This window comes from Microcaecilia unicolor, chromosome 13 (assembly GCF_901765095.1).
Source record: "Microcaecilia unicolor chromosome 13, aMicUni1.1, whole genome shotgun sequence".
Classification (NCBI taxonomy): Eukaryota; Metazoa; Chordata; class Amphibia; order Gymnophiona; family Siphonopidae; genus Microcaecilia; species Microcaecilia unicolor.
In genome coordinates, this window is record NC_044043.1 from 99938521 (window position 1) to 99959548 (window position 21028).

At 45.3% G+C, this 21028-nt stretch overlaps 1 protein-coding gene across 3 annotated transcripts in view; it reads left to right on the plus strand.

Annotated features, from left to right (window-relative positions):
• The first annotated feature begins 688 nt into the window (after positions 1–688).
• Positions 689–21028, plus strand: part of CLCNKA (chloride voltage-gated channel Ka) — a 51418-nt gene continuing 31078 nt past the window's right edge. For 2 of the 3 annotated variants that reach the window (XM_030222104.1, XM_030222103.1), the window contains exons 1-6: positions 689–769; positions 4620–4785; positions 11754–11882; positions 14259–14387; positions 16164–16303; positions 20538–20615. In XM_030222104.1, coding sequence (XP_030077964.1) covers positions 4683–4785; positions 11754–11882; positions 14259–14387; positions 16164–16303; positions 20538–20615 — 579 coding nt within the window. In that variant the 5' untranslated portion in view covers positions 689–769; positions 4620–4682. The remainder of the gene's footprint in view (positions 770–4619; positions 4786–11753; positions 11883–14258; positions 14388–16163; positions 16304–20537; positions 20616–21028) is intronic. The other variant, XM_030222106.1, reaches the window with a different exon arrangement.

Below are 21028 nucleotides of genomic sequence, written 5' to 3' on the forward strand. Positions count from 1 at the left end.
TTTCACTGAAGCACTTGAAAAAAATCCACAATTCCAGGAATAACATGTATAGAATGTTTGTACGTTTGGGAAGCTTGCCAGGTGCCATTGGCCTGGATTGGCCGCTGTCATGGACAGGATGCTGGGCTCGATGGACCCTTGGTCTTTTCCCAGTGTGGCATTACTTATGTTGTGGAGATTTTGGTTTGGGCTGTCTGAACCTTTTTTTATTATTCCTTCTCACTAATATTGTTCTGACTCGGTGACTCTGCACAAATTGTTGGGGCTGTAGTGTCCTGAGAGAGGATGACCGTCTTCAGCCCCAGAGTCCTGAGGGACAGTGACCTCCGCCCTCGATTCCAGAGGTGCCAGCGTAGGGCCATGTCTCTTCTGACCCAGGGGCTACAAGAGGAAGTATTCCCTTCTGCCTCCCCAGGGTCCTGAGGGATTTCCTTGCCCAGCTCCAGGATCACAGAGGACAAAGACCCTTTCCAGGAGAGGCAGAAGGGAATAATTCCCCTTGTACCCCCCCCCCCCCCCCCCCCAGGCTGCCATTCTTACCTGGCTCACAGTCATTTTCTAGGTAGGAAACTGAGAGGAGCCTGTTCTGCTTGACTTGTCAAGGACATTTTTAATAGTGACTATAAACTCCTGCAGAGGGAGGGAGTGTGAGAGGCTGCAGGAGTATATACCTGCTTAATCCAGGTATGCTGACAGAAGGCGAGAGGGAGGGAAGGAGGGAGACAGCTACTGATCAGTCCTCTAAAACCCAGAGGAGACACAGCAACAGGTAAGTCAATACTGCTGTTAACCATCAGGGCAGGGAGAGCTGAACTCCGTTTTCAGAACACTCTATTCAGAGAACATTGCAGCACTTGTAGTTCGAAGGATGTGAAAATAAAAACATGAACTCAATATTTAAAGAGGCAAATTTAGAGTTACTGATGTGGACAGCTAGTGGGAGGGAGAGCTTCGAGGATTTTCTGAGCAATGTTCCAACTTGTGTCTAGTTCCTGCACCCCAGCTGTCCCCTCATCAGGGCTGATGTTTTAATAAGCAATGTTTTGGGAAGGTAAGGGGGCAGTTGAAAGGGTCAGAGAAAGCCAAACTCCCTTCCTTCTTTTTGAGTGGTGAGAGACTGTCTCAATCCCTCCCCAGCAGTCTCTCACTTGCTGTGTCTGAAGAAGATGGAGAGAGAGTGCCTCCTTCTGTTTGGCTGCTGAAGGCCAGTGATGTGGCCACTGATGGTGTGTCTGGGCCTCTGACTGACTCCCTTCTGGCCCATATGGACCACTGATAAGAAAAGGTTCTGGCTTGGTGACCTGCCCGGAAATCTCCAAAAGCTTTTCAGTGAGCACCTCTCTGAAGCTGTAGACACTGCTGGGCAGCAGGTCAAACTTGGGACTATTTATGAGTCAAAGCTGAGATGTCCTTAAGAAGAAAAAACTGATTTGTTTAGCCTCCTGCAAAGTCAGGTTACCAGAAACCATGTTGACCATTAATGTATCTGTAGCTCACAGAGCTGAATACTGACAGCGAATGGAGGGTTTATGATGAAGGGTCAGCGGTGGGGCAGGGGAGAATGACGATGTGGATATGGGAAGTTACATCAGACGAGAGCGGGACACAGGGAGAGAAGGCCCGAAGAGAGGCGATCTGCGACTGCCGCCTTGAATGCAGGGGGCCCGGAGCCGTGGAGGCAGGCAGGTGAGACCGTGGACTGCACCGGCGGGGGGAGTGACAGGGGGCGGCAGGGGGGGTGGAGGCGGGGCGGCCTTGCCTTGGGCCCGGCCTAGTCTCTCAGCGGCCCTGCCAATAAGATAAACTCATTACATACGGTATGAAGTGATATATCATTTGTATACCCTGGTCTTGATTTGTTCTTGTCATTTTTAGGGCGCAGACCATAGAAGTCTGCCCGGCACTGGCCTTGTTCTAAAATTTTTGAAGTTGTTGTCAAAGTCCCTGAATAGCTTCACTCCAACCCATCCAAATCTATTCATCCTTGACAGTAGAAGTCTGCCCTGTACTAGCTTTCCCACCTAATCTCTGCTAAGCTTCTTTGAATCCATTCCTTCTAAACAGGATTCCTTTGTGTTTGTCCCAGGCATTTTTGAGCTCCCTTACCATTTGCCTCTCCACCACCTCCCCGCGGGAGGGCATTCCAGGCATCTGCCACCCTCCCTGTGAAAAAATACTTCCTGATATTATTCCTGAGTCGGCCCCCTTTCAACCTCAATTCATGTCCTCTAGTTCTACCACCTTCCCGTCTCTGGAAAAGGTTTGTTTGTAGATTAATACTTTTCAAATATTTGAAAGTCTGTATCATATCACTCGTTTCTCCTTTCCTCCAGGGTATATGTGTTCAGGTCCTCAAGTCTCTCCTCATATACCATTTTTGGTCACTTTTCTCTGAACGGCTTCAAGTCTTCTTTTCTATGCCTTTAGCAAAATACTGGCTCCAAAACTGAACACAATACTCCGAGTGGGGGCCTCACCAACAACTTTCCCACTTCTTCCCTGTCTTCACTTTTGTGAAGAGGGACCACATCAGCTTCTCTCCAATCCCACGGTACCTCTCCTGTTTCTAAAGATCTATTAAATAAATCCTTAAGATTTCCCACCAGGACTTCTCTGAGCTCCCTCAGTATCCTGGGATGTATCCCATCCGGCCTCATAGCTTTGTCCACATTCAGATTGTCAAGCTGTTTATAAACGCTTTCTTCCGTGAACGGCGCAATATCTACTCCATTCCCAGATATTCCCTCTTAATAATGGCTGATGGACTTTTCTTATAGGAAATTAGCCAAACCTTTTTTAAACACTGCTGAGGTAACTGCTTTTACCACATTCTCTGGCAACAAATTCCAAAGTTTAATTACAGATTGAGGGGACTTTTTACTAAGCAGTAAAAGGGGGCCTGCGTTAGCACCAGTGTGTGTTTTTGTCATGCGCTGAGGCCCCCTTTTTATCACAGCGGGTAAAAGGCTGTCTTTTTTTTACAAAAAGAAATGGCCGTACGGTAAGTGAACCAATTGCCGTGCGACCATTTTGGGAAAGGGGGGCACTTACCTCCGCCCATTGAGATGGTAGTAAGGGCTCCCGCGCGAACCCAGTGGTAACCGGGCAGTGAGGGTTACTGCCAGGTAAGCACCGGCGCTATAAAAATGGAAAATATTTTTATAGCACTGGAAATGGCGCACACTGAGGGTGGGAACTGCTGCCAGGCTCCTGTGGTAGCCTGGTGGTAGGTCTGGATTGGTGTGCGTCAAGCCTGTTGCAGCCCACCAACCCTTTAATAAAAGGGCCCCTGAGCGAGTAAATATTTTCTCCCATTCGTTTTAAATTTACTACATTGTAACAGCTTCATCGCATGCCCCCTAGTCCTAGTATTTTTGGAAAGCGTAAACAGACGCTTCACATCTACCCGTTCAACTCCACTCATTATTTTATAGACCTCTATCATATCTCCCCTCAGCCGCCTTTTCTCAAAGCTGAAGAGCCCTAGCCGCTTTAGCCTTTCCTCATAGGGAAGTCGTCCCATCCACTATCATTTTTGTCGCCCTTCTCTGCACCTTTTCTAATTCCACTATATCTTTTTTGAGATGTGGTGACCAGAATGGAACACAATATTCGAGGTGTGGTTGCACCATGGAGTGATACAAAGGCATTATAACGTCCTCATTTTTGTTTTCCATTCCTTTTCTAATAATTTTGCTTTCTTAGCCTCCACTGTACACTGAGCAGCAATGACTAGGAGCTCTCAATGTGTACCGACACTAATCTCCCTTTAAGATTAAATACAAATTGGTACAAAAACATCTAATTATTTTGTTTGCACTGTCAACAGAATTAAAGTTTTATTTTTTTTTCTGATGGTGCTGTTGTAAGTTGCATCATACAGCTCCTGGTCTGTTAAGAAGGTGTGTGTGGCATAGGGTCTGTATATTTTCCGATGTAGCATATACGATATACCAAGATGATTCTAGAAATAGAAGCTAGAAGTTAACCTTAGCAGGGATAGGCAGGACCAGTCATGGTACTTTCTCACCCACTCCCCACCCCCCAATGCAGCCAGAGGCCTGTTCTAATTTCCATGGGATTATAGGAAAAGCAGCAAGACTATAGATCTGACCTCCCATATCTGTCCTGGGGACTCTATGGCCAGCTGGGTTTTCAGACTAACCACAATGAATATGCATGTAATTAATTGGCAAGCTTTGGAAACCCATTCATATTCATTGGGCATGACCCAGAACAGGTTCAGGAATCCCTGATACAGATTTCTACATGAAACCTCCTCACCCAGGTGCAGGCCCTGGCTGGTAACATCTTGTGGCAGGGATCCTTCCTGAGCTCTAGCTCCCCCTTATTGAGTTGAGCGGTATTGATTTCAGTCATGGCAGGGATCCTTCCTGAGCTCTAGCTCCCCCTTATGGAGTTGAGCAGTATTGATTTCAGTCATGGCAGTGCTGGGCCACAGTGTAAATGTGAGCCCCTGGATATTCTCTTGGTCACAAAACCACATTGTTGAGACTGTAGTATGGATGGATTGGCAACTATTGATTGTGGCTAATAGCTAATGACATATCTCATCCTGGATTCCGCATCTCACAATATTGCTCTGCTTTCTTCCGCAGAAGATGGTTTAACCGGGGATCCCTTGTGTATCCGAGGCTACCAACACTCTCCTGCAAGAAGAGATGAGCAGACTCCAGAGAGGACGAGACAGAGGTGGGGAGGAGAGGATCCTCGTGAGAGAGAAACTCTTCAAACCCTGGCCAAAAACACGGCACAGAGTGCAAAGTAAGAGTCTAGGGAAAAATCAACCCAGTGGGAAACTGCCACTAGGGGGCGCAATAAAATTACTATGATACTGACAAAAGGGGGACTATAACCCCTGGGAGGGGTATAGTAGTAAAAGAAACAGATATACTGGTCAGGAGTAGTCAGGTCTATCAGAGCCCCACTCGCCAGAGGAGCAGTGAATTAAAGGTAAAAATAAATCTGCATTCTGCACATTTTACAAATCTTACTGAAGTCAGAATTTTTTTTTAATTAGTCTGTAGTAGAACAAACCAAACAAGAAAAAACAACAAGTAGTAACTATGCCTCAAGATATACAAATACACCTTCAAGAGACAATCTCAGACCTCAGTATGGACTTTTGAATAACCATCTACGGAACCTAGTTTGAAATAAATCAATAAATGCCAGTCTCCCTTCCTTCTTTTTCTGGTATGGTTTGCTCAGTCATCCTGAACAGGGACCTTTTTCTTTCTTCTGTTTGCATCGGATTTGTAGTTCCAGACTTTAGTGGTGAAGAAAACTAAATCAACCCCTGAATGGGTTTAGGAAAAATAGGTCTGGCATTCAGTCGCTTACCCCCCTGATCTGCACCTGCTATTGTAAAGCACTAAAATGAAAAGCTTTTCTAGATTTCTTCTGTTAATTGGGAATAAGAGCTGCTCGTCATGTGCCTGGGTGAGAGGTGGACAGAAAAGGTGCACCTCGGGCTGGAATAATTTTACATGAAAATGGCTCTTACTGATTAATAATTACACTGGCTAAAAAGTTAGGCCTTTGCTGCATATTTTAATGGAAAGCAAACTCCTAATTAACGTGGAAGGTCTTTGTGCAGAAATGCACAGCCAGAGCCCTTCTTCTTTGCAAATCACTACTGGAAAGTTTCTCCCCCAATCTGTCTATCCAGAATCCTTCCAGCTTGACTCCCACTGCTGTACCTGCTTCTGCAGCAACCTATACATCAAGTATGTTCCACTCCTTTTCTGAGCCTGACCTTGTGGTTTAATCTCTGTTACCCTGACTCATAGCTTGGGAATCCTGTAGGACACAATTTGTAAAAAAAAAATGCTTTGAAAATAAATAGCATCTCCTTCAGTTACAGTTCCATGTCGAACTGCCTCTCTCACTTCTGAGACGCCTGTGCTTACTCTGACTGTTCCTTTGGTTGCTTCGCTGGTGTCCGTGACTCTGAGGGGTAGATGCACTAATAAAAACGTTAAAGCCCTTCCCCTACCGATTCCTTAGTGAATCGGTAAGAAATGGGCATGCATCAAGGAAATCGCATGCAAATGAGCTGCTCGCTGCAAGCCAGTCGGCCAGCTGAGCATGCGCAGAGCAGCCAAGCGTTATGCTGGCTGCTCTGCGCATGCCAAGGACGTCCTTCACTCAAAAAACAACAACAAAAAAAAGGACGTCCCTGATGAGCAGGGTGCCCTGACTCAAGGGTGCCTGAAAGGTAGAGACAAAGAGAATCCAAATTGCTCACACTTCCGATGTTCTCACTGCTTATCTTAGGCACAGCTCCCTGCACTGTAGACAGCAGAGTCCCGCGAGCTGCGCCTCGTGCAGCCCGCACAGGACCGGCGCAAGCTCCTTCTCATGGCTTCCGCCGTTCTCTCCCTGCCGGCGACACGCAAAGCTCTAGCCGGCTGCAGGACCACCCAAGGGAAAGGAAAAGTGCTCTAGTGGGTGGTCTCTCTTCATCCTTCTGTCCTCGCTCCATTTGCCTTCTCTCACCATACTTGCAGGGTTTCTCTCTCTCTCTTCCCCCCCCCCCCCTCAGTTAACCTCTCTTTTTTTTTTCCTTCCGATTCCCTCACAGCAGCCCCGACGAGAAGTGCAGACCTCCCATTAGGTTTTCCACAGTAAGGGGATCGGAAAATGGTAGTGCATCTCATTATAATACTAATTATACACATTATAATACTAATTTGTTCATCTGCATTCCATTTTCATTAGCTGCTACCGTGACAGGAAAATGCCCTTTTGTGCATGTCCCGGTTTTCTACTTACGCGTTAAACTGGCTAGAACCAGTTTAAAAACCACGTTGCTGGCTCGTTAAGTTTAGTGCATCTAGCCCTGAGGGCCCTACGCCACTATTCCTGACTTTGGCTGAGTGATGTCATTAAACATCACACCTTTTGGCCCATCGTAGAGACTAAGGCGCCTCCCTTCACCTCATCTTCCTTCCCTGCTCCCCATACCCCCATTCCTTCCCAGACTGCAGCTCAGGAATACTTTTCATTCCTATATAAGTGTCTTCGACCAGTGACAATGGGGTAATTCCACCTAGAGAATGACACGGGGACGGGGACAGAGCTTGCGGGACGGGGTGGGGACAGATCCCACGAGGACAGGGACAAACTTTGTCCCCGTGTCATTTTCTACTTTGAAGCCTGTTAATGGACTGGACTGTTATTTACTGTATGTTTAAGTGATGCAGACAACAATATTTTGATTTTTTTTGGAAAAACAAACATGCTGACCACAGCTAGCAAACTTTGCATGGGGGATCCTGTCCATCCTGCTTCCAGCACATCTTCTGAGAAGACATCTTCTATTGCGGGAAGGACTGTGAAAGACAGAAGAGCTTGACTGAATCCTGAGATTGTTGATAACTTCTTATTCATCCACAGATTAAAAAACCATAACAGTGCTTCATAGGACATATTTCTCCCCTCTAGGGCAGACAGAACGAGTTGTATTTTGCACCCCTGGACATTTTAACAGGATGGATTAGGGGTCCTTGGGATAGTATAAGTCAGCTAATGTTGGGGTTGGAAGGGTAGAGGGTGGTGGTGAAGAGGGTTATTATAGATGTTCGCTGTTATTATTGTTTTCTATTTCTAATTTATACACAATAGTTGCACAGCATATTGTTCCTTTTTATACTTTAATACAAAGATTTAAATTAAAATCATAATTGAGGTTTTTGCAGATGAGGACAGAGGCCATGGGGATGGGAGCTGGGACGGGGGCAGAACCTGCGGGGATGGGGCGGGGACGGAGACAGAACCCACGGGGACAGGGACAAACTTTGTCCCCGTGTCATTCTCTACTTCTACCCAAGAAGCCCCTGCACTGCAGGAGGGGTGATTAGGGAAGAATGATGCCCCCATTGTAGCCACTCCCATCATGTCTTCTGAGATGGATCCCCCTTCTCTGGGGGACCCTTTTTGATCTCATGACTTGGATTGGCCACTGTTGGAAGCAGGATACTGGACTTGATGGACCATTGGTCTGACCCAGTATGGCTATTCCTCTTCTGTTCTTGCTTAGGGACCTTTCATTGTGGAGTGGAGGAGTGGCCTAGTGGTTAGGGTGGTGGACTTTGGTCCTGAGGAACTGAGTTCAATTCCCACTTCAGGCACAGGCAGCTCCTTGTGACTCTGGGCAAGTCACTTAACCCTCCATTGCCCCATGTAAGCCGCATTGAGCCTGCCATGAGTGGGAAAGCGCAGGGTACAAATGTAACAAAAATAAAATAGATACTATTGGAGATTCTACTTGGAATGTTGCTACTATTGGAGATTCTACATGGAATGTTGCTGCTATTGGAGATTCTACATGGAATGTTGCTGCTATTGGAGATTCTACATGGAATGTTGCTACTATTGGAGATTCTACATGGAATGTTGCTATTCCACTAGCAACATTCCATGTAGAAGCCTGCGCGGCCACATTGGTGATCTGCAAGGGCCGACTTCTACATGGAATGTTGCTAGTGGAATAGCAACATTCCATGTAGAATCTCAAATAGTAGCAACAGTGGAGGAGTGGCCTAGTGGTCAGGGTGGTGGACTTTGGTCCTGGGGAACTGAGGAACTGAGTTGGATTCCCACTTCAGGCACAGGCAGCTCCTTGTGACTCTGGGCAAGTCACTTAACCCTCCATTGCCCCATGGAAGCCGCAATGAGCCTGCCATGAGTGGGAAAGCGCGGGGTACAAATGTAACAAAAAAAAAAACCAAAAAAACTTCTGTCACTGGTTAGCGAGGCTCAAGCTTGCAGTTTGACCACACAGCAGGTACTGTGAGACGGTGGAACATCATGTGACTTAAGTCATGTGACTGAACCTAGCTGGCCAGGAAGGTTCAGGAAAGGGAAATGTGGAGTCAAAGTAACTTCTGTGTGTTAATTAAGGTAACCTGGCACCTGGGATTGTCCAGAACTGACTCCACCTCACAGGGCTCCCTGGGGCCTTTGGCAGTCGCCCTGCCTGCCCTCTTGATGCTGGTCCTGCTGGATGTCCTTGTGATGTTCCAGACTCTGACTGTCTCGCTGGTTCCCCTGATTCTGACTGTATAACTGGTGTCTCTGACTATCGTCCCTTCAATTTCATGATGATTCAGCTGTCTCTCTGGTGTGGCTGCATTTGTCTCTCTTTCTCTGGTGTCTGTTTTTTTTTCCAATGGTTTTCTCAACGACCTTAATGAATATTACCTGACTCTTCCTCCCCTCTCCCTCTCTAAGACCCCCCAATCCAACCTACCATACATGCAACTCATTCCACCAAAATATCACTTTGTATTATTCACACCATGTATTAGTTCATACCGGAATCGGCTAACGCCATTAGCGGTAATATGTAAGCCACATTGAGCCTGCAAAAAGGTGGGAAAATGTGGGATACAAATGTAACAAATAAAAATAAATAAATAAATTTCTAAATAAAAGAAGAGAAATTAGTGAATCAAATTTATAGTATCAGCCTCTCATTGATGTCATGAATTCCTGGAGGATATACTCCAGCCAGTGTGTGTAAGAAGAAGAAGATCATGAGCGGAGACTCTGAATTACAGGACACATCACCCAGCATTAGTAAGAAAAGCAAAAGCAGGAGAAGCCAAAACAAATGCAGGTGAAAAACAAACAACCAAAAAGTAAATGGAAAAAAAACCCCACAAAATTTTACAAGGGCTCAACATATATGCCAACAAAACATAAACTGGCCAGATCACAAAACTTTAAAAAAATAAATACCTAAAAATAATAAAAAGCAAAAGGAGCCAAAGCAAACAACCAAAGAGCAAATGGAGAAAAAAACATACAATCATGCAAAGGATCAACATAAATGCCAACAAAACATAAACTGGCCAGATCACAAAACTTTAAAAAAATAAATACATAAAAATAATAAAAAGCAAAAGGAGCCAAAGCAAACAACCAAAGAGCAAATGGAGAAAAAAACATACAATCATGCAAAGGATCAACATAAATGCCAACAAAACATAAACTGGCCAGATCACAAAACTTTAAAAAAATAAATACATAAAAATAATAAAAAGCAAAAGAAGCCAAAGCAAACAACCAAAGAGCAAATGGAGAAAAAAAAAACATACAATCATGCAAAGGATCAACATAAATGCCAACAAAACATAAACTGGCCAGATCACAAAACTTTAAAAAAATAAATACATAAAAATAATAAAAAGCAAAAGAAGCCAAAGCAAACAACCAAAGAGCAAATGGAGAAAAAAACATACAATCATGCAAAGGATCAACATAAATGCCAACAAAACATAAACTGGCCAGATCACAAAACTTAAAAAAAATAAATATATAAAAATAATAAAAAGCAAAAGAAGCCAAAGCAAACAACCAAAGAGCAAATGGAGAAAAAAAAAACATACAATCATGCAAAGGATCAACATAAATGCCAACAAAACATAAACTGGCCAGATCACAAAACTTTAAAAAAATAAATACATAAAAATAATAAAAAGCAAAAGAAGCCAAAGCAAACAACCAAAGAGCAAATGGAGAAAAAAAAACATACAATCATGCAAAGGATCAACATAAATGCCAACAAAACATAAACTGGCCAGATCACAAAACTTTAAAAAAATAAATACATAAAAATAATAAAAAGCAAAAGAAGCCAAAGCAAACAACCAAAGAACAAATGGAGAAAAAAACATACAATCATGCAAAGGATCAACATAAATGCCAACAAAACATAAACTGGCCAGATCACAAAACTTAAAAAAAATAAATACATAAAAATAATAAAAAGCAAAAGAAGCCAAAGCAAACAACCAAAGAGCAAATGGAGAAAAAAAACATACAATCATGCAAAGGATCAACATAAATGCCAACAAAACATAAACTGGCCAGATCGTAAAGGGCTCCTTTTATCAAGCGGCTGTAAAAGGGGCCCTGTGGCGGCGTCAGTGTGTGGATTTGCCGCGTGCCGAGGTGCCCTTTTACCGCCAGGGGTATAAAGCTTTTTCAGTGAAGTGGAAGGAAATATCCATGTGCTATGCAAAGGCATTGACACATGGCCATTTCCTGGGGGAGCCCAGCAGTAACCGAGCAGCGCTGCATTAATTCCAGAAAACTATTTTCTAGCTCCAGAAATAGTGAACCCCACCATGCTTTGGTAAAAGGGTCCCAGAACCTTTAATAAATAATACTTACAAATCAGATAAATACATGCAGGGGCCCTTTTTTACTAAGCTGCGCTAAATAGAATTCGCACCTAGCACGTATCATTCTAGCGCCTAACTTTAGGTGATCCGTGGAAAAGAGGCAGGTTATCCTCTCCGAGGTCTTCCTTCTGAGCCCTAACTTTGCATGGCTTTGACTGTATTTTCCTAACATTTTGGGCAAATCTCCCAGCTCTGTTCCAGCTCCACCCAACCTCTGTCTAGCCCTGATCCCAACTATCCCTTACGATCCTTGACTCTAAATGTCTCCCTGGTGTCCCAGATTCCTTAACTCTGACTGTTTTAAATGTATCCCTGACCTTTTCCATCTCCTATTTGTTCTTCTTGACTTTCAGTGTTACCTAGATGTCCCTCCTTCTGTCTCACTGGGGTCCCTGAATATCCCCTGGTGCCCCATTTCTGGTTGTCCCTCTCTTTTCATGGTAACTCTGACAGTGTCCTTGACTGACTGTCTCGCTAATGTCCATAATTTTGGCTGTACCCCTGGTTTTTAAGACTCTGCTTCTTGCTGTCTCACAGAGGGTCTGCGGTGGGTGAAGCGTCAGCTCTTCCGGGTCGGAGAAGACTGGTACTTCCTGTTCGCCCTAGGGGTGATCATGGCTCTGCTCAGCTTCAGTATGGACTTCACGGTTTCTAAATTGCAAAACGGTAACTGATAACTCTGATCTCTGGGGCAGAGGGGGGCTGGTGAGGGGAGGGCCAGGAGGTGCAGAGGGAGAGGACTTGGTTCCAGGCCTGTTTTTTTTTTTTTTTAATCTGCATCCCAGTGCATTGTGGTACTTGTAGCTCAGCTTTTCCCATGCTGAGATGAAAAGCTACACATTCTAGGTGTGTCAAGAATGGGAGGCAAAACATCCCAGGACTGGGAGTTAGAGCTGAAATGAGGCAGCTTCAGGAGTGGGGTATCAGGCTTTGCTTGAAGATGTTATGCTGTGGTTTCAAGATCTCAGCCTGGTTTGCAGTCTCATTGGCTTATCTGTGTAACAAATGATCTGAAAACAGTGAACTTCTGACAGAGGCAGGATGTTTGGGAAGGGAAGTGGAATGTATTAAGGAAGCCAGTGATTGGCCAAACCTTTTAATTGTTATCAGGGGCAAACTGACAGTGATCTGCGCCCCCGGGGCAATAAGGATCATGAACCCCCTATCCACCTATCGAAAGTGATTAAACTAAATGGAGGCTAGGGAAGAGTGGGCCCTCTACTGCTGTGGACCCTCAGGAATCACCCTGCTGTCCCAATGGTCAGTCTGCCCCAGGTTGCCATTATAATCACCCGTAATTTGTCAACCTCTGCATCCCTAGCAGTAGATGTGCCAAACTCCCCTCATCCCCCACCCACTCATACTCCCTCTTCTCGCAAAGATCTTCAGTCCCTCCTCAGCTCCTCTCCAGTGCAGCCCAGGAAAGGTCCTAAGCATGATTGAGGGGGGGGGGGGGGTACCCTCCCAGGATACTTGCTCAGTCTCCACACTCCCTCACAGCCTGCTACTACCACCGATCCCAGGACCAGGACCTGCACTTTTCTCCAAGCCACTTCAAGAGAGAGTGACCCGGGGAGAGATGGGGAAACACCATGAATGGAGGTCACGGGAGGGGTGTAATACCTTGAAGGGCTCCCCATAAATGCAAGGTTGCCTAGGGCCCAATATACTGATGTGGTGCAACTGCTCTAATCTTCTACAGAGACTCTAATCCCAGTGGGTCCTTCCATTCAATACTCAGTTGGGAGTCACACTCGTGGCCTCCTTCCTTGTTATCTCCTTTTTTGTGGGATGACCTCGCTGTCTTCAGTGTCTCAGCCTTTATCTAAGCATAAAAATATGGTCTACTGGGTTACCTGGGGCAAACAAGAGCTATCTTCACAGACAGATAAGCACACACACACACACACACACACACAATGGAGAGCCTTCTGAAGTCTTCCTCTCAATTCTCCTCTTCTTGAGCTTGAAATGCATTGTTTTGTCCTCAGGCTTCCTTGAACTCCTTTGGCAGGACCTCACTCTTCTGGAAGCTTCTCTCAAATCAAGTCAGCACCTCAGCTCCACCATCACTGTGGGTTCCCTAAATTCTTGAGGGACTCCTGTCAAACTATCTCCATGAAAGTTTTCTCTTGAATATACCAAGACTCCCTAGACACCCAAATTGTGCTGGACGTGCCCTCCCTATAGGGCTTCAGCTCAACTTCCCCATGTGGCAGTGATTCTCAACCCCTGTCCTTGGTGATTCAGAATATCCATAATAAATATGCATGAGAGAAATTTGCATGCATAGCCTTCATTTTTGGCAAGTCTCTCTCACGCACATTTCATTACAGATACCCTGAAGACCTCATTGGCTGGGAGTATCCTGAGGTCTAGGTTGAGAAGAACTGATTAGGGTGAAAGAAGGTAAAAACCTTTCAGTGTAGGATCCCACTGATTGAAGAGCTGTGTGTTCCCTCTTCTCAGTCTGGTAGAAAACGGGCAAAAGATCCCCCAAATTCCTCTTTGTTAAACTGGACCCCAAGACTTGTCTGGTACTGTAGCCCTTCCCTCTCTGGTTAATAATCTAAGCTTGTTTCTAGAAAGCAAAACGAGACAAAAGAGCAAATTTTCTTCCAAAACGTTATTAGTTCTTAACTATGTAACCTCATCGGCTCCTCTCTTGGCATCTCCCAGTGATGGGAGCCAAGTAGAAGATCCCTCTCCCAAGTAAACATGGATACCAGCAACATCAATAGTACATTTTTTCACCAGGATCATATTTTGATTATGTTGGGGAACAGGAGAAATCCATTTTACGGTTTTCTAAGTATTCTGAAACATAAGCTCCAGGTTTTGAAATCCGATACAGAAAAGAGAGTATGAGGTCTGGAAAGAATGAGAAAGAAAGATTGGTATAGAATGAAATCAGAGTTACACCTCAATAAGTGAAGATTAAAATTGCAGGATAGCCACATGTCCGGGGTCTACAGGTGAAATGTTTTCTGTCCCTCACAGTGCGCAGTGTAACATTGGCTCTTTCTTGCCCTCCTCCGTCAGCTCACAGGTGGCTTTACCAGGAGCTTGGAGATCAAGTCCTGCTGAAGTACTTGTCCTGGACTGTCTACCCCATTGCCCTGACGGCCTTTTCCACTGGTTTTGCACAGAGCATCACACCGCATTCAGGAGGTGAGATTTCTACCTTGTAGACAGGGAGCTATTATTTCTGAATTCATGCGGGACAAACGAGGGGATTTTAGAAGATTTACAAATCTAAAAAAAAGCATTTACACATCTTAAATCAGCATACAGATAAACAAGCAGCATTTGAAGGGAGCATGTTCTGGTCATTCCTTAAACTTACACTGAGTGGATGATTGGTCCAGTGGTTAGAGCACCTGTCTTGCAATCCAGAGGTGGCTGATTCAAATCCCACTGCTGCTCCTTGTGATCTTGGGCAAGTCACTTAACCCTCCATTGCCTCAGGTACAAACTTAGATTATGAGCCCTCCTGGGACAGAGAAATATCCAGTGTATCTGAATGTAACTCACCTTGAGCTACTAATGAAAAAGGTGTGAGCAAAATCTAAATAAATAAATAAATAAATAAATATATTCCCTATCTTGCCATGGCAAGGCAAACATGTTCAGAAAATGACCCCCTGGGCATTTATACCTGCAGGAGTCACATGCAGTTCTCAGCTATCTGCTTGTTTGCACCTGGGGTTTGAAAGAGCGATTGAGTGAGGAACTGCTTACTTCCCTCTTAAAACCACCTCAAAATTCCCAAATTGGAGTTTTGGAGGTTGACTCCTTACTCAACTTCCCGTGGATGTGCAGTTTTGCAAAAGTCCTTACTTGCATTCGTGGTAGCAAAATTTGTTGCTTACACGTACGTGGTCTCCAAAAAAGACTCCAAACTGCTCAAAATACAGCCGCCCGATTTATTTATAAAGGTCCATGTTTTGAAAAAGTCTCCTGTCTACTAATTAGACCTCATTGGCTCCCTATTAAAGCTGGGGTTTCGTTTAAGCTATGTACTTTATCTTTCAAATAATATACAGACGAGCTCCAGATGATATGCACCATCTACTTGAACTACTTTCATGTAATGTCTTCCTTGGAGCCAGAGATTTCCTCAGACTCCGCCCACAAATTTTAAAAATGTCTGCTACAAATCGGTGCTTTCCTCAGATTTCTCCTACATCGGAACTAAATGTTGGAACTTTCTCCCTAATTCCATTCTAATTATATGCAGTTTCGAAAGAAGTTAAAAACTCACCTCTTTACAAATTCTTTCCAAATTTTTTCACATTAGTCTAAGTTTTTTGATCTAATCAACCTTATCTTCTGCTTGTACTATGTATTTATCAAACTGTACATTGTTATAACTCTTCTATTACTCTGTTAATCCTTGTTACTCAATCCAGCAAATTATGACCAATGTAGTTTTTCATTCTATATTCATTCAATCTATATTGTAAGCCACATTGAACTCAAGACTGTGAAAAGTACAAGGTCAGGATATAACCCATAGCACGATTTGTTCTGAATTGGTCCAGGGCAAACTCAGGGTCACTGAGATAAGGCCTTGTGAATGGCTACGTTCTCTTATGGATTGGTTGCCTTTGGTGCCTTCGAAAACCCTTCCTGGATCTGTGGTGGATAAAGCACGTGTTCCATGGCCATACAGAGAAGACCCTGTAGTGTGCTCAAGAGAAGGAAACAATTTAAAGAGACCCCTGTTCTTTCTGTCCCCATGCGTTGTACTTTCACACCTTAGGAAAAGAAATTTGGGCCTGGCTAAAACATATAAGCTGCAAAGGGTTGACCACTAATAGGATACCACTGCAAATCAGAGGAGAGAATACCTTGGCCTCCTTTTCAAATTACTGGCATTTATTTTCTTGATATTTTACTGCCTCCTGTCACACCCCAGATGCATCTCTTTCTATCCCCTTACAGGCTCGGGCATTCCTGAACTGAAGACCATTCTCACTGGGGTGATCCTGGAGGAATATCTTACCATTAAAAACTTTGGAGCAAAAGTCGTGGGACTGACCTGCACCCTGGCGTCTGGGAGTACCATCTTTCTTGGGAAAGTGGTAAGTGTCTGTTGCCCTGGCAATCTTGAGTGTTGGTTAGTAACTCTCCATGGAGTATCTGCACCTACGAATCACTGCAGAGAATCATAGAAATTACATGTCAAAGTATTTATTTATTTATTTGCAGCATTTGTATCCCACATTTTCCCACACACAAGCAGGCTCAATGTGGCTTGCAAGTCAATAAGAAATAGGGTCAGGTAAGGGAGGGGTACATGTGTAAAATAAGGTACAAAATAATAAGGAATAAAATGGTTCTTTGAGCCAATATAATGTAGAGTCTATTGAGTAGCATCAGTAGGGTTGGCCTTACAAAACAGATAGGTCTTTAAAGAGCGCCTAAAGTCTTGATGATCATGCAGTGTTTTCACACAGTTCGGTAATGCATTCCACATCTGCTTTCCCAAGTAGGAGAAATTAGATGCGTAGGTGGTTTTGTATTTAAGACCATGGAATAATGAAGATTCATATAATTACGAGATGATCTGATTCTATTCCTCGCCGGAAGATCAAGTAAATCAATCATATAACCCGGGGCTTCACCATAGATTATTTTGTGGACCAGAGTACAAAGTTTGAAGGTAATACGGTCCTTAATTTGAAAGCCAGTGCAGCATCCGAGTATCAAGTAGAAAACAGTTATACACACCAATGCCTTTGGAGGAGGGCTTGTGCTTGAAATTAATGATGGCATTTATTAAGAGGCCATTTTCAAAGGGTTTAGTTACTGCCAACCCAAGGTGGCAGAACAGCTCCAGAAGCCTACAGGGATGGTTCAGAGCCGAGCTGGACCATCAAGAGGTGGATCACCAGATAATCCTGGAAGGCAATACAGTTTCCTAGATATGCTTTAAATCAGTCTTTATTAAAAATATAAGTTCAGAAACATCCAACTAGGAATGACAGCAGCTGCAAATAAATTGTAATCCCCTCGCCCCCACCCCCCCCCCCCCCCCCATAATCTTCATACACATGGTTATAGCCATGCCTGTGGGGAAGAACATCGGAGTCTCTGCTGGATCCTGGGCCCTTGAACACAGTTCCCTTCACAGAGGCCTCAAAATAACCAGTCCAACACAGTACAGCCTGGACTAATTTCTTCCTTCAGCTTAGAGTTCTCCTGTCTGTTCTTGTCCAGAAGATATGATGGTTAGCCTTTTAAACTGCCTTAGTCCAGGGTGTAGCACAACTCTCCAAAAGAAAAAAAAAAGCCCATCTCTTGTATCTTTATCTGCCACAGCTGGCCTAATCAGTTTTAGGCTGCAGTGTTTCCAGCACCCAGCCAGGGCTACAAGAAAATCCCACACAGTTTTCCAGTTTTTCTTTCTTTACCATCCACAATTGTGCTAAAAAGCAAGTAAACCATAAACTGGGAACTGCTCATTTGTGCTTATGAAACAACAAATCCTTTTTAAGTTATCTTTCAAATCCTCTTATGAATCTTTGCCTCCCTGGGGTTTAGGTAAGACTAGGGTTACCATATTTTGTCCCCCAAAAAGGAGGGCACATGCCCCACCCCCACCACACACCCGCACGCCCCCTTTCACACCCTCGCCCCACCCCGTCACACCCTCGCCCTGCCCCCTGTCACATTTTCCCCTCCCCCCTGTCACATACCCCATCGCCCCCCCCTCCCTGTCACCCCTCTCCCCTTACCTTATTACTGCCCTGGTGGTCTAGTGACCTCTTCTGGGTCACTTCAACTCTCGGTGGCCATTTTGAATTGGCGCCGAGATCACCAACAGGAAGGATGCATGCAGGGCAGCGCTCCGGGCAGGAAAGAGGGGGCTCTTTCCTGCCCCGAAGGCGGAAGAGGTCACTAGACCACCAGGGCAGTAGTAAGTAAGGGGAGTGGAGGCTAGCAATCTGCCCGTTTATCCGGATTTCTGGACAAACGGGCAAGCTGGCAAAACCTGCCCGGTTGCCCGGACATGCTCTCAAAAAGAGTACATGTCCGGGTAAATCCGGACATATGGTAACCATAGGTAAGACAACATGGAAGGCCTGACCTCATGTCATGCTTGGCAGGTTCCTCCCAAATGGCCTTTCTAAGAAACTACTGGCAACAAAATCAACAACAAAACTGTGAACATAGCTTAAACAGGGCTTATCCTGAATGAGTGTCAATGTCCTTTTCTTCAACTGAAACAGAGAGAAATGTAGGCAGACAAAGACCATATGGCCTACCCAGTCTGCCAATCCAGGCCATCTACTCTCCCTATCACTCCCTTTATTAATAATAGCAGTAAGTTGTTTTTTTTTTTTATTCATTTGCATGTTATTTTTGTTGTAGATTGTTATTTTCTTTTTATTGTAAACCGTTTTAAAATTATGTAATGAGCGGGACGTCAAGTCAATAAATTCAATCCCTTAGAGATCTTATGGACTTGTCCCAACCTCTGTTGAATTCAGATACTGTTTTCATCTCCACCACGTCCACCGGGAGGCCATTCCACAAATTCACCACCCTTTCCATGAAGAAGTATTTCTTCAGGTTACTTCTTTCACCTTCATCCTATGCCCCATCGTTTCGGAGCTTCCTTTCAGACTCACCTCCTGTGCATTTATGCCGCATATATATTTAAATGTCTCCATCATATCTCCCCTCTCTCGCCTTTCTTCTGAAGTGTACATATTGAGCTCTTTAAGTCTGTCCCCATACACTTTCTGACGAAGACCACTGACCATTTTAGTAGCTGCCCTCTGGACCGACTCCATCCTGTTTATATCTTTTTAAATTAGTCTCTGAAACTTCAAACGTTACCTCCATCTCTTCATATTTACACAGACTCCTATCCTTTACCCATCCTTTTCGTGACAGGAATAAATTCAAGGCTGTTTTCACTCCTCCCAGTATCAGCCCGAACTCCTGAAGGCACAGACCCTTTACACTGTCCTTTCAGCACCTCTGAGGCCTACACTCCAGCTTTGGACAGGCTTCCCCTGACCCGCTTCCAGGCTGGATTCCCCTTGTAGCTCAGATTCCTTATCCAGTTGCCACCTATAGGAGCAACAGTTACTCCTGTAGCCAGCCTGCATTTACTTCCTTCACTGCAGGATCCCCCAATGCTCCAGAGGGTCCTGGCATGGGTACAGGCAACCAGGGTTGCCAGGTGGAAAATTTTTTCCCCACCCAAACCAGCCCCAAACCAGCCCCAAACCCGCCCAAAGTCAAACCCCGCCCCTGACACCCCCGCCTCCACCGTCATCAACCCCGCCCCCGTCGGCATCAACCCCGCCCCCGCCGTAATCGGCCCCGCCCCCGCCATCATCAACCCCACCCCACCGTCATCAACCCCGCCCCCGCCGTCATCGGCCCCGCCCCGCTGTCATCGGCCCCGCCTCCCCCGTCATCGGCCCCGCCCAGAACGTCACTAGCCCCGCCCCCGCGGCCGTAAAAACCACTTAAAAAACCGCCCAAAAGACCCAAAACAAGCCCAAAAAACCGCAACCCGCCGCGGGCAAAAATTTCCTGCGGCGGGTTGCGGAAAACCGCCCACCTGGCAACAAAGACCTCTTGTACCTCACCACAACTCCACCCCTGTTGTCACTCTTCACAGGGACACACTTTCTTTCTGCAACTTATTCCAATACCACTCCCTTGGGCTGGGCTTCCTCCCACCCAGGGACATCCCAACTCTCCTACCCACTGGCAGGGACCTCCCTCCCCCCAGGGCCTCCAAAGAGTCTAACACGGTAACTCTAGTAATACCCATACCATGGGGTATATCGTGGGCAGAGGGTTCCTGTGTTCCCTGATGTAGTTATGGTGCTATAACTGTGGCCTTGTTTCTGGGGTCCACTGTAAATGCATTATTGGGTATCAAGGGAGAGTGAAACATTTTCTAGATCCACCTGCAGTTAGAGACTTTTCTTGCACATAAGAATCTTGATCGCTTACTATTTTGCAAGCTCCGCCTTGCTGTATTGGGGGTTAATTAAGAACGCAGTGCTATGCTATTGGCAGTCATACCTCTTCCTTTACTAGGTTTCCTGAACAGGTCCCGCTCTTCTTAAAAGCGGACTTGAGAGCGTTTGAAGATTTATTTTGTTGAATCGCTGCTGTATCAGATTTTCCCTTTTTCTTGCTGTAACCTGTATTTTCAAACTGCAGAAATGAAAAGAAAGTGTCCTTCCCTGCGTCTGACCGAGTTCCACATGAGCCCCTGATCACCCAGCAGCTGCCCTTTGCATTGGACATATTATAAACCATCTGATGCTTTCTGCCCTCTAGGGTCCTTTTGTCCATCTGTCCAGCATGATTGCCGCCTACTTGGGAAGATTGAGATCATCTGTGATGGGGGATTATGAGGTGAGCCAGAACCCCCCTGACTCTGCAGTGGGGGAGGTAGATCCTTCCTCTGCTGGCGAGTCTGGTGGCTCAATAACCATGGCAGGGGACAGGGCAAACTGCTGGGGTCAAAATGTCCTGTTTGGGGTGGGGGTGGTACAGGAGCTGAGGAAGAGAAGCTTCTCTCACCTTGTTTGATTAGCTGGATAGACTCAGAGCCAAAAAGCTCATGTCCTGCCTGCAGTAGGGGGTCTTGACCATTCCTGTCTCTTTAAGAGTGCAAAACTTGTACTAAGACTCTAATTCAGCAAAAATAATAAGATGACTGAAGCACTTAGGGGTCCTTTAACTAAGGCTCGTAGGTGCCTATGCAGGTCAATTTTGAACCACTGCCCGGCTACCGCGAGGCCCGGGAGGTAATTAAATTTTTTTAC